The sequence below is a fragment of the Salvelinus fontinalis genome, chromosome 10 (assembly GCF_029448725.1).
Source record: "Salvelinus fontinalis isolate EN_2023a chromosome 10, ASM2944872v1, whole genome shotgun sequence".
Taxonomy (NCBI): domain Eukaryota; kingdom Metazoa; phylum Chordata; class Actinopteri; order Salmoniformes; family Salmonidae; genus Salvelinus; species Salvelinus fontinalis.
In genome coordinates, this window is record NC_074674.1 from 21343699 (window position 1) to 21360824 (window position 17126).

The following is a 17126-nucleotide window of genomic DNA, read 5'->3' on the forward strand; positions in this document are numbered from 1 at the left end:
CCACAAAGGGTCTCAGAAAAGTTCCTAGGAATTCCTGTTAACCTGTTTTTTTAAGACAAAAATAATCCCAGCTCAGAGTAGGTTTTAGGATGTTCAGACAAACGGTTCAGACAAACTGAGCCAGGAGTAAAATCACCTCCTAAAAGTATCTCAGCTGGTCATCACGACAGTTTGAGGTATCGCAAAGGAAAGGTGACAACCAAAGATACAAGGAGCATCTATATGCTTCTTTCTCTCTGATCGAAATAGAATCTATGGTGCTAATTGACATTTTTCAAATATTGGGGAATAACCAATCCCGATGAAGCATCGCCAGCTTGATTGTGAATGTACATCCAAATGTTGCGATGGTAAACCCTTTGATATCATTTTCACCTTAATTTACTCTTAATTCTTGGTTAATATGTTGTCATGCATAACCTTTTTAATTTTTTTTACCAATTCTGATATTTTGAATGTGATAGGCATATTGTACTGAATCATACAGTATAATGGTTGTTAAAAGCAGGATTTTAAATGTTTTCTGCTTTCTTGAACGTTTGCTCCGTTTGGTGGGTGTGACTTGAAGCAATGAGTGACAAGCGGTGCGCAACGCAACCCCTCGTCCAGATTTTAGAACATGTCCATAGTCTCATCACACTCCCGCCTGGAAGGTGGCTTTTTCACCGGTTAGTATGGCTCATGAGGTCTCCATAATACCTGTCGACTAGGTGAGACTCTTGTTTATTTTTACCCGTAAGAGTCGGAGTAAAATGTTCCTGTTATCACTTAAGACCAATTTTCTACTCTGAAATGCTTCATGGATACGACCCAAGGCCTAGCTGTAGGCTTGTGCAGGAAAACTGTATACATTCGGAAAGTATTCCGACCCCTTGACATTTTTCACATTTTGTTACATGACAGCCTTACTCAAAAATGGAGTAAATTATTTATCACATCAATCTACATGTTGATTGTGTAATGACAAAGTGAAAATATTTTTTTGTTGACATTTTTGCAAATGTGTAAAACATGTCCTTGTCCCATCGTGCTCTAGCAACTCCTGTGGCGGGCCCGGCACATGCACGCTGACACGGTCGCCAGTTGTACGGTGTTTCCTCCGACACATTGGTGCGGCTGGCTTCCAGGTTAAGTGAGCAGTGTGTCAAGAAGCAGTGCGGCTTGGCAGGGTTGTGTTTCGGAGGACGCATGGCTCTCGACCTTCGCCTCTTCCGAGTCCGTACTGGAGTTGCAGCGATGGGACAAGACTGTAACTACCAATTGGATATCATGAAATTGGGGAGAAAAAGGAGTAAAAAAAATATATAATATTTAAATATAATAAAAACAGCAATACCTTATTTACTTAAGTATTCAGACCCTTTGCTATGAGACTTGAAATTGAGCTCAGGTGTTTCCATTTATCATCCTTGATGTTTCTACAACTTGGAGTCCGTCTGTGTTAAATTCAATTTATTGGACATGATTTGGAAAGGCACACACCTGTCTATTTAAAGGTCCCACAGTTGACAGTGCATGTCAGAGCAAAAACCAAGCCATGAGGTCGAAGAAATTGTCTGGAGAGCTCCGAGAGACAGAATTGTGTCATGGCACAGATCTAGGGAAGGGTACCAAAACATTTCTGCAGCATTGAATTTCCCCAAGAACACAGTGGCCTCCATCATTCTTAAATGGAAGAAGTTTGGAACCACCATAACAGAGCTGGCCGCCCGGCGAAACTGAGCAAGCTGGGAGACTAGTCGGGATTGAGGGAAAGCTGACCGGAGCAAAGTACAGAGAGATCCTTTTTTTTTTTTTTTTTTTTTTTTTTTTACCCCCTTTTCACCCCAATTTTCGTGGTATCCAATCGCTAGTAATTACTATCTTGTCTCATCGCTACAACTCCCGTACGGGCTCGGGAGAGACGAAGGTCGAAAGCCATGCGTCCTCCGAAGCACAACCCAACCTAGCCGCACTGCTTCTTTAACACAGCGCGCCTCCAACCCGGAAGCCAGCCGCACCAATGTGTCGGAGGAAACACTGTGTACCTGTCCCCCTTGGTTAGCGCGCACTGCGCCCGGCCCGCCACAGGAGTCGCTGGAGCGCGATGAGACAAGGATATCCCTACCGGCCAAACCCACCCTAACCCGGACGACGCTAGCCCAATTGTGCGTCGCCCCACGGACCTCCCGGTCGCGGCCGGCTGCGACAGAGCCTGGGCGCGAACCCAGAGACTCTGGTGGCGCAGTGCCCTAGACCACTGCGCCACCCTAGAGACCCTATTCTGACATTTCACATTCTTAAAATAAAGTGGTGATCCTAACTGACCTGAGACAGGGACATTTTACTAGGATTAAATGTCAAGGATTGTGAAAAACTGAGTTTAAATGTATTTAGTTAAGGTGTATGTAAACTTCCGACTTCAACTGTATATAGGGCAGCAGCTTCTAATGTGCTAGTGATGGCTGTTTAACAGTCTGATGGCCTTGAGATAGAAGCTGTTTTTCAGTCTCTCGGTCCCAGCTTTGATGCACCTGCACTGACATCGTCTTCTGGATGATAGCGGGGTGAACAGGCAGTGCCTCGGGTGGTTCTTGTTCTAGATTATCTTTTCGGCATTCCTGTGACATCGGGTGCTGTCGGTATCTTGGAGGGCAGATAGTTTGCCCCCGGTGATGCGTTGGGTAGTCCGCACCACCCTCTGGAGAGCCCTGCGGTTTTGGGCGGTGCAGTTGCCGTACCAGGTGGTGATACAGCCCGACGGGATGCTCTCAATTGTGCATCTGTAAAAGTTTGAGGGTTTTAGGTGCCAAGACAAATATATTCAGCCTTCTGAGGTTGAAGAGGCGCTGTTGCCCGTTCTTCACCACACTGTGTGTGTGGGTGGACCATTTTAGTTTGTCAGTGATGTGTACGCCGAGGAACTTGAAGCTCTATCGGTAAGTCTCTGTTGTGCAGCGCACATGAGATGATGAAGTTACACTTGTATGCAAGTCACTACTAAATATTTGCCATCAGATATCTTCTGGCTTTCTTCCAGAAGTCAAAGAGCTCTGGTTAGGTTGTCATTTTTTCCCCTGTGCTTCCAACTAGTGTTTTATTTTCTCCTCTGTTCTCTGTGTACACATGCTGCCCTTCCTTCAGAAAAGCATGCATCACTAATTTGTTAATTTGCAGAATTTCTCTCGTTCACTTGTTTCTTGTAAATGACCACACTCACCGAACATTTTATTTGGTAGCTACTAGCTATAACTTTATGAGCTGGATTTGCTTGTCTTTGCAAAATCTTTAGCTAACAGCGTCTGATTTTGCTATTCGTTTGTGCTGATTTGGATAGCATTCTGTTAGAGTCCTAATGGGATTTCTTAGCGTTTTTAGCGCCCCCTTGTGTCATATGCCGGTAATACCATACATTCCTGTATGAGAGAAGGATGGAATGACAATATGAAAATCTGGATACCACCAAAGCCTACCGAAGAGCCTCCCCTTCTGTGTCTGCAGAGCTGAAGGGGTCAGGTATATACTGTAAGGTTAGGTGGAGCCATCTACGGTTTCCTTCAGATCTGAAAATCCCAAATGGGTGGCGGTATCTCATAGGTGGGTCGAAGCTGCACAACTACTAGTGCTCACAGACACAGACCCACAGACTAATGCTGACAAACGCACACAGTAGGAATGAGAGGGATCGATATGAGTGGATACAGACGCTGAGAGCTCATTGTGGAGGTCACTTTGCATTAATATTACTGTGATGGAGGTGACCTCCACTAGGACCCCCTCTCCACTTCTCCCCAGGGACAGGCTGCTCTGGCCTGGGCACCAGCACATCCATGCCTGGGGGTCAAGGTTCAGACTTAATGTAGAAATAATGATCTGAAAATGGTATCATGTGATACCATTTATATTGTGTGGTGCTATTAGCTAGAAAACTGTTACATTTGTTGTGGCTATTTGAATATTATTTTGGGGTACTTTACTGCATATCTCAGGTTATCTTTGGTGTGTGTGTGTGTGTGTGTTACATCAGACATGTAGTCCCGTTAATCACCAGCAGGGTGCAGCCCTGTTGTAAGCGAGGAAACCTAACCACCACTTCAACACAGCCCAATTGATTGCTGGAAAGGAGGCTGGCAATAAATCAAGCAGAAAAGCAAATGTAGAAAAAGCTGTTCTTGTTTATGTCTAAACAGGAGGAATAGAATAAATCTGCTCTATTTTTCACTCAGTTTGAAAGCAAATTTGATTGTATTTGTATGCTTTGGTTGGTTAGAGACCTTCATTTTTAAAAGTGCACCTTTGGAATTGTTCATGTTTTCGCTTTGCTTCAATATAATCTATTCATATATCCAGTTTTGTTTCCATTTGGTGATGACTGATATACGAAGTTAAATACAAATAAACTTTTTTGTCCTATTAGTCTTAAATGAATGAGGATGTTCAATATGTTATTTCATTATTTAAATAATCATAGCTGTCATAATCGTTATTTGATTAGCACTTGTAATTCCAACAATTTGCAGTCTAAAGAACTTTCATGGCGTAATAATATTTGTTTTATTATTCTGCGGCGTCTAATTTGTGTTGGGTTTGTGAACTTTATTGCTGAATGTGCAACCAAATAATAAATATAGATGTGAGCTGCAATGAACGGGATTCACAGGATGACAAAGGAAAAAATCTATCATTTGGATAACAAAGCAAGCACTATCATATAGGGACTGTCTTCCTTAATGTGCAATCAGTGAATGTGTTACCGTGTTTTTCTCAATACCACAAGGATGATTTTTATTTGTATTTTTTATTTTACCTTTATTTTACCAGGTAAGTTGACTGAGAACACGTTCTCAGTTGCAGCAACGACCTGGGGAATAGTTACAGGGGAGAGGAGGGGGATGAAATGAGCCAATTGTAAACTGGGGATTATTAGGTGACCATGATGGTTTGAGGGCCAGATTGGGAATTTAGCCAGGACACCGGGGTTAACACCCCTACTCTTACGATGCAAGTTAAGTTTGGCCTGTAGGTTTGATGAAGCAGTTAATCATTCTTAAAGTATTGAGTTTATATACCAATTCTGGGATAAATTTGACTAATGGTTTAGGTTAAGATTTGTGAAATATTTTCAATGTTAGTGTATTGGTATACAGTGCATTCAGAAAATATTCAGACTCCTTACCGTTTTCCAAATTGTTACTTTACAGCCTTATTCTAAAATTAAGTAAAACATTTTTGCAAATGTATTAATAATAATTTAAAAAATACTGAAATACCTTATTTACATAGGTATTCAGACCCTTTGCTATGAGACTTGAAATTGAGCTCAGGTGCATCCTGTTTCCGTTGATGACCTTTGATGTTTCTACAACTTGATTGGAGTCCACCTGTGGTAAATTCAATTAATTTGACATAATTTGGAAAGGCACACACCTGTCTATATAAGGTCCCAAAGTTGTCAGAGCAAAAACCAAGTCATGAGGTTGAAGGAATTATCTGTAGAGCTCCGAGACAAGATTGTGTCGGCACGGATCTGGGGAAGGGTACCAAAACATTTCTGCAGCATTGAAGGTCCCCAAGAACATAGTGGCCTCCATCATTCTTAATTGGAAGCGGTTTGGAACCACAAAGACTCTTCCTAGAGCTGGCTGCCCGGACAAACTGAGAAATCGGGGGAGAAGGGCCTTGGTCAGGGAGGTGACCAAGAACCCAATGGTCACTCTGACAGAGCTCCATAGTTCCTCTGTGGAGATAGGAGAACCTTCCAGAAGGACAACCATCTCTGGACCACTCCAACAATCAGGCCTTTATGGTAGTGGCCAATACGAAGCCACTCCTCAGTAAAAGGCACATGACGGCCCGCTTGAAGTTTGCCAAAGGCACCAAAAGGACTCAGACCATGAGAAACAAGATTGGTCTGATGAAACCAAGATTGAACTCTTTGGCCTGAATGCCAACCTTCACGTCTGGAGGAAACCTGGCACCAGGTTCAGTAGGGTGAAGCATGGTGTTGGCAGCATCATGCTGTGGGGATGTTTTTCAGTAGCAGGTATTGGGGCACTAATCAGGATTGAGTAAAAGCTGAATGGAGCAAAGTACAGAGATCCCAAAATCTCAGCCTGGATCGAAGGTTCACCTTCCAACAGAACATTGACCCTAAGCACACAGGCAAGACAACACAGGAGTGGCATCGGGACAAGCCTCAATGACCTTTAGTGGCCCAGCCAGAACCCGGACTTGAACCCGATTGAACGTCTTTGGAGAGACCTGAAAAAAGCTGTGCAGCGACGCTCCCCATCCAACCTGACAGAGCTCGAGAGAATCTGCAGAGATGAATGGGAGAAACTCTCCAAATACAGGTGTGCCAAGCTTGTAGAGTCATACCCAAGAAGACTCAAGGCTGTAATCGCTGCCAAAGGTGCTTCAACAAACTACTGAGTAGAGGGTCTGAATACTTACGTAAATGTTATCAGGTTTTTTTATTTTAAATATTTAACATTTGCAAAAATGTCTAAACCTGTTTTTGCATTGTCATTATGAGGTATTGTGTGTAGATTGATGAGGGGGGGGAGACTATTTAATCCATTTTAGAATAAGGCTGTAACAAAGTGGAAAAAGTGAAGGGGTCTGAATACCTTCCAAAGCCACTGTATTGCGGTCATCTTTGAATTATGGGACTTTAATAAAATAAACTCATTAGAGATCTACGTACCAAATATTTTGTGAATTTAGAATTCTTTTAACAGTTTTGTTCTTGACTCCTTGTGCATTTGAGCGTGTCCGTCATGTAGTTACCTGTGTTACCGTGAATTGGGTAAGGTTTAGAAATTGTATTGATTGTGATGTGCAAATTGAAATACACAACAGGTAAGTGTATACACCACACCCTTTAGTTAAGCCAATTGGGATTCTCCAGAATTTCTCAAGGCAATTTGTGAGAATAGCACACATTATGGTTCATTTCTTAAAGGGTGTGAATATATTATGCCACTGGTCCCAATCTAAGGTTGCGGAGACTTTTCTATTCGCACAGCTTCTAAGGACGTTTACAAACCAAATTTCATGGCCCCATGTCCGTTGGTTCAGTTCTTATAGCCCTAGTGTGGTGTAGCGTGGCCGTTTTTTTTTAAATGCGGCAACTAATGATTCTCCAGTTCTTTTAGAGACTAATTCATTGAGTCTATATGCTAAATCTATAGGTACAGTGCGGCCATATTTGAATGCCACATCAAAAAATTTATCTAAACCATTTAAGGGATACTATGGGATTTTGGCAATGAGGATGGATACCATGTTTTATGTCTATGCGTGCAGTTTGAAGGAAGTTGGTAACTAGCGCAATTGCTAACTAGTGTTAGCGCAATGACTGGAAGTCTATGTGTACACTATATAGACAAAAGTATGTGGACACCCCTTCAAATTAGTGGATTCGTTTATTTCAATCACACCCGTTGCTGACAGGTGTATAAAATTTTGCATACAGCCATGCGATCTCCATAGACAATTGGTAATAGAATGGCCGAACTGAAGAGCTCAGTGACTTTCAACGTGGCACCATCATAGGATCCCACCTTTCCAACAAGTCAGTTTGTCAAATATCTGCTCTGCTAGAGCTGCCCTGGTCAACTGTAAGTGCCTGTATTGTGAAATGGAAACGTCTAGGAGCAACAACGGCTCAGCTGCGAAGTGGTAGGCCAGATAAACTCCCAGAACGGGACCGCTGTAGCGCGTAAAAAATCGTCTGTCCTCAGTTGCAACACTCACTACCAAGTTCCAAACTGCCTCTGGAAGTAAAATCGGCACAAGAACTGTTTGTCGGGAGCTTCATGAAATGGTTTTCCATGGGCAAGCAGCCGCACACAAGCCTAAGATCACCAGGCACAATGCCAAGCGTCGGCTGGAGTGGTGTAAAGCTCGACGCCATTGGAGCAGTGGAAACACGTTCTTTGGCGTGATTAATCACGCTTCACCATCTGATGGACAAATCAGATGTACAAATCTAATAAACAAATGCCCCAATACAAAGTGACAACTGTAAAGTCTGGTGGAGGAATAATGGTCTGGGGCTGTTTTTCATGGTTCGGGTTAGGCCCCTTAGTTCCAGTGAAGGGGAATCTTAACGCTACAGTGTACAATGACATTCTAAACGATTCTGTGCTTCCAACTTTGTGGCAACAGTTTGGGGAAGGCCCTTTCCTGATTCAGCATGACAATGCCCCCGTGCACAAAGAGAGGTCCAAACAGTGTAGAAGAACTTGACTGGCCTGCGAAGAGCCCTGACCTCAACCCCATTAAACAACTTTGGGATGAGTTGGAATGCTGACTGTGAGCCAGGCCTAATCTTCCTAAATCAGTGCCCAACCTCACTAATGCTCTTGTGGCTGAATGGAAGCAAGTCCCCGCAGAAATGTTCCAATAGCTAGTGGAAAGTCTTCCCAGAAGAATGGATGCTATTATAGTGACAAAGGGGTGACCAACTTCATATTTACTGGAACCTTGACCTGTTCATCGGACGTGCTACCTTGTCCCTGACCTGCTGTTTTTGACTCTCTCTCTCTTTCGCACCTCCTGTCTTGACCTCTGAATGACCCTGCTGGTCGTCATGAACTTTTAAACATCTTGAAGAACAATCTGGCCTTAATGGTCATATGCTATCTCCACCCGGCACAGCCAGAAGAGGACTGGCCACCCCTCAGAGCCTGGTTCCTCTCTAGGTTTCTGCCTTTCTAGGGAGTTTTTCCTAGCCACCGTGCTTCTACATCTGCATTGTTTGGGGTTTATGGCTGGGTTTCTGTATAGAACTTTTTTATCTGCTGATGTTAAAAGGGCTTATTAATACATTTGATTGAATGCCCATGATTTTGGAATGAGATGTTCAACAAGCAGGTGTCCCAATACTTTTGGTCATGTAGTGTATCTGCTAGCATGTCTATGGGCGTCTGCTAGCATGTCTATGGGCGTCTGCTAGCATGTCTATGGGCTTCTGCTAGCATGTCTATGGGCGTCTGCAAGCATGTCTTCGGGCGTCTGCAAGCATGTCTTCGGGCGTCTGCAAGCATGTCTACGGGCGTCTGCAAGCATGTCTACGGGCGTCTGCAAGCATGTCTACGGGCGTCTGCAAGCATGTCTACGGGCGTCTGCAAGCATGTCTACGGGCGTCTGCAAGCATGTCTACGGGCGTCTGCAAGCATGTCTACGGGCGTCTGCAAGCATGTCTACGGGCGTCTGCAAGCATGTCTACGGGCGTCTGCAAGCATGTCTACGGGCGTCTGCAAGCATGTCTACGGGCGTCTGCAAGCATGTCTACGGGCGTCTGCAAGCATGTCTACGGGCGTCTGCAAGCATGTCTACGGGCGTCTGCAAGCATGTCTACGGGCGTCTGCAAGCATGTCTACGGGCGTCTGCAAGCATGTCTACGGGCGTCTGCAAGCATGTCTACGGGCGTCTGCAAGCATGTCTACGGGCGTCTGCAAGCATGTCTACGGGCGTCTGCAAGCATGTCTACGGGCGTCTGCAAGCATGTCTACGGGCGTCTGCAAGCATGTCTACGGGCGTCTGCAAGCATGTCTACGGGCGTCTGCAAGCATGTCTACGGGCGTCTGCAAGCATGTCTACGGGCGTCTGCAAGCATGTCTACGGGCGTCTGCAAGCATGTCTACGGGCGTCTGCAAGCATGTCTACGGGCGTCTGCAGGCTAGCAGATACCCGTAGACGTCGTCATTGCGCTAATGCTAGTTCGCATCGTCTCGCGAAACTGCCTCGAACTTCCTTTTTATACTAGACACAGAGAGATGGTATTCACAAGTTCATCTGACTCTGGGGAAGTAGATAAAGGGCCTCACTGCCAAAATCCTGAAGTATCCCTTTTTAAAGACTGATGAAATTAGTCTCTAAATCCAAAATCTGGAGTGAATCTGACGTGCGGTTCACGAGGAGAAGGTTATTTTGAGCATCAGCGTTACAGATGCAAAGAATGAGTCGTTAATAGTTTCCTTGTCTTATGTCAATACCAAATTCGGTGTGGTTCATTATAGTGATTTCAAGTTGATAGGCCACTGGAGTGGATTAATTTACTGGACGTGTAAAAATTATATTTTTATTTGTCAGTAATTCAGCCATCTTTTGACCATTCCCTTAGCTTTTCTCAAACTAATTTTAAGACAATTTTGCTGTCATTTTGGACCTATGGTTCATGAGAATAAGGATTTTTGTATATTTTAGCATATGGCTAATATGCATCTGCAGGTATAGTGTGACCATCTTTGAATGTATTGAGTCAAAATACCAAATTTGGAGTGAATCTGACTTTCAGTCAATGAGAAATGTTTTATGATTATTTTAAGCATTAATGTTACATAGTCTAAACAGTGAATTGTTCATAGTTTTCTTCATTTTTTTAAAGATATCATTGCCAAACTTATCATAATGTATTGATGACCTTAAAAAGTTAAGTTGATAGAACATTGTGGAGGGGATTTACAAAGAATTAATGGAAATGTGAAATCGGATTTCCTGGTTAATCAATACCTTAGCTTATCTCGAAGTTAAGTGACGTACCACGGGCCTACATACCAAATTTGTGTTATTTGGACTTATGGTTCATGAGACGTTTTTCCAAAGGTTTTCAAAAATGTCCAAGATCGATTTTCCTCCATCCTGTCAGACCTTATGGGTCCCTGAGGCAAGTTCGTTCAGCATGAGGAAAGACCCCTACATACAAAGTTTTAAGTCTAGGTCAAACGATGTGACGGATATGAGGGTTTAAGTGAGGCTTGTTATAACAGCTCCCCCTGTAGGCCAATCGGTGCCATTCTTTTTGACCAAATTGCTTATGGCCTCTACTTTCTTTGTGGCATATTAGTTATTTGACCGTGTAAAGAAAATAAATTCCACAGAAATTAACAATAGGTATTCACAGCTTTGCTGTGAACCCCTGAAAACAGTGGTAGCAGTGGTTATTTATGAACATAACCAATTACAATGTATGTGTGAGTACTCTCTCTCCCCAACCCCAGCTCTGCATTAGTTAACACATCTGTCCTTGTGAAGTGGACACTACTTTCTCTCCCTTTTCTTTTTCCCCTCCTCCTCATCTCCCTCCCTCCATCTAGTGGTGTGTCCATATGGGCCCGTGGTGTGGTCAGTCAGTGACCTTATTGGCAGTGTCCTGTGAAGTGTCCTGCTCTCTAATAACAGTAGGAGTCTGGCTGTAGCTGGTCTGATCTGACCACCCTGCTGAAGGACACTTGGTCTTGGACACTTGTCGGATCACGTGGCCAGTGAACCCCAGCTACGCTTAGTCAGGACAGAGTGTGGGGTGGCTGGGACCGCGTTAATGGTTTTAACCAGGCAGGGCCTAGTTTAGTCCACCAGGCAGCCGCGGTCTGTCTGACCACAGGATTAAGATAGGATATTTCTGTTTAACCACTAACTAACCAGTCAAAACACCATATGTGTTTTTGGGGGTTGAATATATCCACAAAATGCAAAGCGCTTTGAGCACTTGCAAGAGCTCTATATAAATCCAACCAGGCATAATTGTTAAGTATCTCAGAGCCAGTTGGTTGTGGTGGGTGGCAGACTGAACCTTGTTCTTCCTGACACAGCCTAAGTTTGAATGTAAAGGTGAAGCCCACTTAGTGTTTTGCAGGCGGAGGAGAATGGAGGGATGGAGGTGCAGGGGAGGCAGATGGCAACAGGGTGAGGCTCTTTCCACTGAGGAGAAACACAGATAATTGGAGAGTGATGCTTAGCGGCAGCCTGGCGATCGATGCCAATCTCCCCTCTGAGTCCAGGGGTTATGATTTTCTTTTCATACGCTGCAATTAATCCCGTGTTTAGACCCACACACGCCTGCCTGAAGAGAGCACGGGCATACCAATGACCTGGTTTAGACCACGATCACCCCCGCTGATCGCTCTCTCTGTGGTTGTGTGTGTAAGTAAAGAGTTGGGTCACGTCTGGTTTGTAAATGGATGCTCCTCGGGTCTCCACTGTGTGTGCCCCGTTATGATTTTTCTCCTCTAGTCGTGTGTGTGTGTGTGTGTGTGAAATCAGAACCAGGCAGCATCCTGCCCTGAGGCCTTCAGCACAGAACTAATGGATCAACTAATTGTCCACCACTACCAAACTGACCTGTACAGAGAACACACACACACACACAAACCAAACTCTCTTAGAAGTACACACCATCCAGTGACAAATCCAACAGTCTTCCCTGGGCTGCAGTGTTCCAACCAGTGTCTCCAGAGAGAGAGAGAGAGAGAGCAGCCTCAAAGAGCAGCCTCGGGGCAGTGTTGGTGTTAATGATAGATTTATATCCTAAACCCATTAACAAAGCCACAGGGACCACACACACACACACACACCACACACACACACCTCGGGCTGCTGGCATGGAAAGAGGCTAAAGCACAGAACACAGTGGCTAGGTAGGACTTTTAAAAACGCTTGTTTGTGCAATTACATGTGATGTCCTGTGATAAATAACACATTTGGCAAAATTACATATTGAGGCCTATACAACTGCTGATCTTACATCACACTTTTTGGCTAATACTTAATATTTAACAATAAGAGAAAAGAGTGGAGAGGGAGGGAGGGGACGAGGGCAAGAGGGGCAGGGGCAAGATGGGCGAGGGATTAGTGGTGTTTTCAGTGGAGTGTGTATCCTGTTGAAGTGGCTAATATTTTAATTAAGTCTGAGAGGACTGTGAGAGCTGCCTGATAAACTCCCTCTCTTCTGTTGATGGTAATTTAGCCGCTCCCCAGAGGCACAGCCAGACACACTACTGTGTGCGTGTGTGCGTGCCACAGTGTGTGTTAATTGGTGGTCGTGCCGTTTATCTGTACCCGGAGACGATGACAGCTGGTGACCCCTGGTCCTGCCTACAGGCTCTGCTCCAGCTCGATCTGCTGTGAGGGGCTCCTCTCTCCTCTGCTCTTTACTGGGGTATTATCAGGCCTGAAGGAGGGTCTTTGTGGGCTGGTTGTCAGTCCTAAGAACGGTTATTTGTGAGGCCTAACCAGGGGCACGCAGGGGGTCTTTGTCCCAGGGATGTAGTGCTAAACGGAGGCAGATGGCTGGGTGGTGTCAGCCTGTCATCCACGTGGGGCTCCAGAGGACCAGAGGGAACAGGAGAGAGGGGGCTCAGCCCAGGCCTGTCACCCTAAATAGGGGCTGGGTCACCCCGGGTCAGGGCCCCTGCTTGGCTCTTGTTAGCACCCTCAATGGGCACCATGTGCACCCTATTTTGGTCCCCTGTCTGCGGGGCTGGTGTCCTAGGAAACTGGGCTGCTGAGAATTCTCCCAGGGGGAAGGAGGGGTGGGGGCTGTTCCTCAGGGGCCCACACCCTGGTCTCAGATTCCACACACTCTCACTGGGGGAAAAAGGGGTGAATGTGTTTGATTGACAGAATGGTGTGTCTCCTCCCTAATGGCTTTTTAGTTAGCTGGATAATAGACTGTCTCTCTCTCTCTCTCCTGTCTCTCTCTCTCTCTCTTCTCCCACTCACTCACACACCTTCTTACTAATGCTGTGTAATTGCAGGATTTGTCATGTTTTTTGGAATGTTTCTTAGTTGAGGATTTATGACGGGCTCGGTGTGCATAGGCAGCTGGCACCCACATTGATTTTGCGTTTCATGCAGTTTAGTTACAGGTCAGCTATTCAGCCTTTACTTTGGTCTCTGAACTTGGAGTACTAGCCCCAGATGAAAGACTAAATGTGTGTTCAGTAATTCTCTCTTTCTTGTATCCAGTCAGTCATGTTACCCTGTATCTACTCATTCCTGTAACCATTTCTCATGTATTTAGTCTGTCCTGTTACCCTGTATCTACTCATTCCTGTAACCATTTCTCATGTATTTAGTCTGTCTTGTTACCCTGTCATGTTACCTGTTCTGTAACCCTCTCTCATATATCTATTTGGTCGTGCTACCCTGTAACCCTTTATCCAGTCAGTCCTGTAATCCAGTCAGTGTTGTAACCCAGTCTCCGATCTCCTGTTCCCTGTAGGTTTGCTGGTAAGACGGCCAGTAGTGGAGCTGTGGTGCTGGTGACGGTAGAGCTGAGGGGGGAGTCTACAGCCCTGATCACCATCAACACAGAGAAGAGTGTCATGGGTCCCATGCTGCTCCGAGACCTGAAATGGGCCCTGGCCCAGGCCTAGAGCGCCCCTCCCTAGCCCCAGTACTCCAACACACCGAGAAGAATATCTCCAACTCATTCATCCAAATGTCTTTCTCTCTCCCGATCTTTCATTTTTCTTCCTCTCTTGCATTCTCTGTCACACAAATACCCACTTTCATACATGCAGGCAAGGAGATCTCAGATCGTCTCCAGAAACGTTTTTTTTTTATTGCTTCGAGAAAAGCACTCCTAGATTCCTTATAGCATTATTTAAATACTGTTATTGGAATTTGAAACCTCCTGAAGCGTTTCAAGAGCCAAAAGCCAAGACGAATGAACTACCGTGATGCTATATAGTGTATGACATTGATATAAACAAGATAGTGCTTTTCTTTTTAGCTGAAGGTAGCCTAGCGTTTAGAGCGTTGGGCTACTAACCAAAAGGCCGCTGGTTGGAATACCCCAAGCCAACAAGGTGAAAAATATTTGATGTGCCCTTAACCCTAATTTGCTCCTAGGGCGCCGTACTACTATGGCTGACCCTGTAAAACACATTTCACCCCACCTATCTGGTGTGACAATATAAAAAATTCCACTGTTACTGTGCCTCATCCATTCCAAACCCTTATATCGTTTCCAACGGAGCAACACCTGTGAAGTGCCTTTATAAATGAAGAAAGTTATGTTTTTTAGGTAACCAAAAATGTGTTCATCAATCATTGAGGTCTGTATCACTATTGGTGAAATGAACTGAATTTATTAAAAATGGTTAAGTGAACGAACAGTGGTTGTCTCTTGATGGCGGTGCGTGTGCTTTGGGTTCGTGTGTAGGGTTACCTTATAGTGTGTGTGGGTTGGGTTGCGGTGCATTGGAGTGCATTGTTACTGGCTGTGTCTTGGGATTGTGCAGCGGTGTGTCTGTGTGGGTTGGATTAGGATGCAGTGTTACTGGGTCGTGGCTTTGTGTGCAGTGTCAAATTAAAATTGTATTTGTCACATGCACCGAATACAACAGGTGTAGACTTTACCGTGAAATGCGTACTTACGAGCCCTTTCCCAACAATGCAGAGTTAAAAAGTACAATTTGCTAAATATAAAAAAAGAAATAGTAACACAATAAAATAACAGTAACGAGACTATAAACAAGAATTACCGGTACCGAGCCAATGTGCAGGGGTACGAGGTAGTAACGAGACTATATACAAGAATTACCGGTACCGAGCCAATGTGCAGGGGTACGAGGTAGTAACGAGACTATATACAAGAATTACCGGTACCGAGCCAATGTGCAGGGGTACGAGGTAGTAACGAGACTATATACAAGAAGTTCCCGTACCGAGCCCGTTCTTGGGGACAGGTTGAAAGTCTCAGTGAAGACACTTGCCAGCTGATCAACGCATGTTCTGAGTACGCATCCTGGTAATCTGTCTGAATGTTAACCTGTTTAAAGATCTTACATTGGCTACTGAGAGCGTGATCACACAGTCGTCCGGAACAGCTGGTGCTCACATGCATGGTTCAATGTTGCTTGCTTTGAAGTGAGCATAGAAGGCATTTAGCTCCTCTGGTAGGCTTGCGTCACTGAGCAGCTTGCGGCTGGGTTTCCCTTAGTAATTCGTAGTAGTTTGCAAGCCCTGCCACATCCGACGGAGTGGATCTTAGTCCTGTATTGACGCTTTGCCTGTTTTGATGGTTCGCTGCAGAGTATCACAGGATTTCTTAGAAGCGTTCGGATTAGCGTCACGCTCCTTGAAAGCGGCAGCTCTAGCCTGTTGGGTCAGATTACGGTGCTGTGTGCATTTGTGGTTTGTTTCTGGCTGCGTTTTGGGTCCGAGTATAGTGTGTGTTGGGTTTGGGTGAGGTGTTGTTGAGTATGGGCGAAGTGTGTGGTTTGCATCTGGCCGTGTTTTCCGGCTCATAAGCGAGGTGTCTCCGAGGGCTGTAGAGAACACCTGTCAGATCATCTGTCAGCACTGCACCGCTAGCATCCACCACCTCTCCCTACGTACCCATTCCCCCCTGCCAGCTGTTCCCAGCACAAACACACACCATGGCACATCATACACACACACACACCTCGACAGTAGATACACACACGACAGGCCGCATTCCCACCTCTACATACGTATACCCCGCTGCAGGTACACACATATGCACTAAAATATAAACGGTACTAACACACACTAATGCCGTCTTCCCCTTGCACGGACAGACACCCTGGGTGCTGCTACTGTAGCTGGCAACTGTGGGGAAAAAGGCTTGATCTTCCATTATGACGCAAGCCGTTAAGGCCTACTGCAGCCGTAACTTACAGCGCACACTGAGCTACAAACACACACGCGTTGGCATATAAATCTGGAGCTTTTACACCCCCGGTATGGTGACGTTTTTATGTCACATTTAGAGAGGGAACGGTCTGATGCTGATACACACCGACTCGGGCAGCAAGGGACGAATGTGTTTCACTCTGCCGTCGTCTTCACAAACACACCTCCATCACCACTCTGTTGGTCCTAATGGAACTAGACCATTAGGCTGGAACACATAACAACCCATTCTATCTATTCTGTCGAACATTAGGCATGCTATCAGGACTATAAGTACCACGGTCGGTTTATAGTTGGTTTTAGAGTTGCTCTATAAATCAGCTATATTCTTCAAACGCTGGCAGACTGTTGGTTCGTACACGGACCCAGTGAGGCTGAACCATATTTCTCCCACTATGAAGATAGTCACAGTGTTGTTATGATGAATGTGTTTCTCAGATGCTCATGTTCAAATTCACTTTATTAGCAACTTATAGGAATCTGCTGTGTGTGAGCGACTGAGTTTGAACTGGGATTGACTGCGGGTCACAAGATTGTGTAAGCCCGCTTAAGTACTGTGAATACAATTTCCCTTCACGTTCAGTCATTAGGTGTGGTGTAGAAAAGAGTGTCTTAGTGGTAGAGTTGTTTGACTAATGGAGTGTGTGTGTGTGTGTGTGTGTGTGTGTGTGTTTGAGAGGACCTTACATCTATCT

The 17126-nt window shown here is 45.0% G+C and overlaps 1 protein-coding gene across 4 annotated transcripts in view; it reads left to right on the forward strand.

The window, feature by feature from the left end:
• LOC129863807 (AP-3 complex subunit beta-1-like) overlaps window positions 1-14882 on the forward strand; it is a 57051-nt gene extending 42169 nt beyond the window's left edge. For all 4 annotated transcript variants that reach the window (XM_055936074.1, XM_055936078.1, XM_055936076.1 and 1 more), the window contains exon 27: window positions 13991-14882. In XM_055936074.1, the coding sequence (XP_055792049.1) occupies window positions 13991-14144 (154 nt within the window). In that variant the 3' untranslated portion in view covers window positions 14145-14882. The remainder of the gene's footprint in view (window positions 1-13990) is intronic.
• The last annotated feature ends 2244 nt before the right edge of the window (window positions 14883-17126 follow it).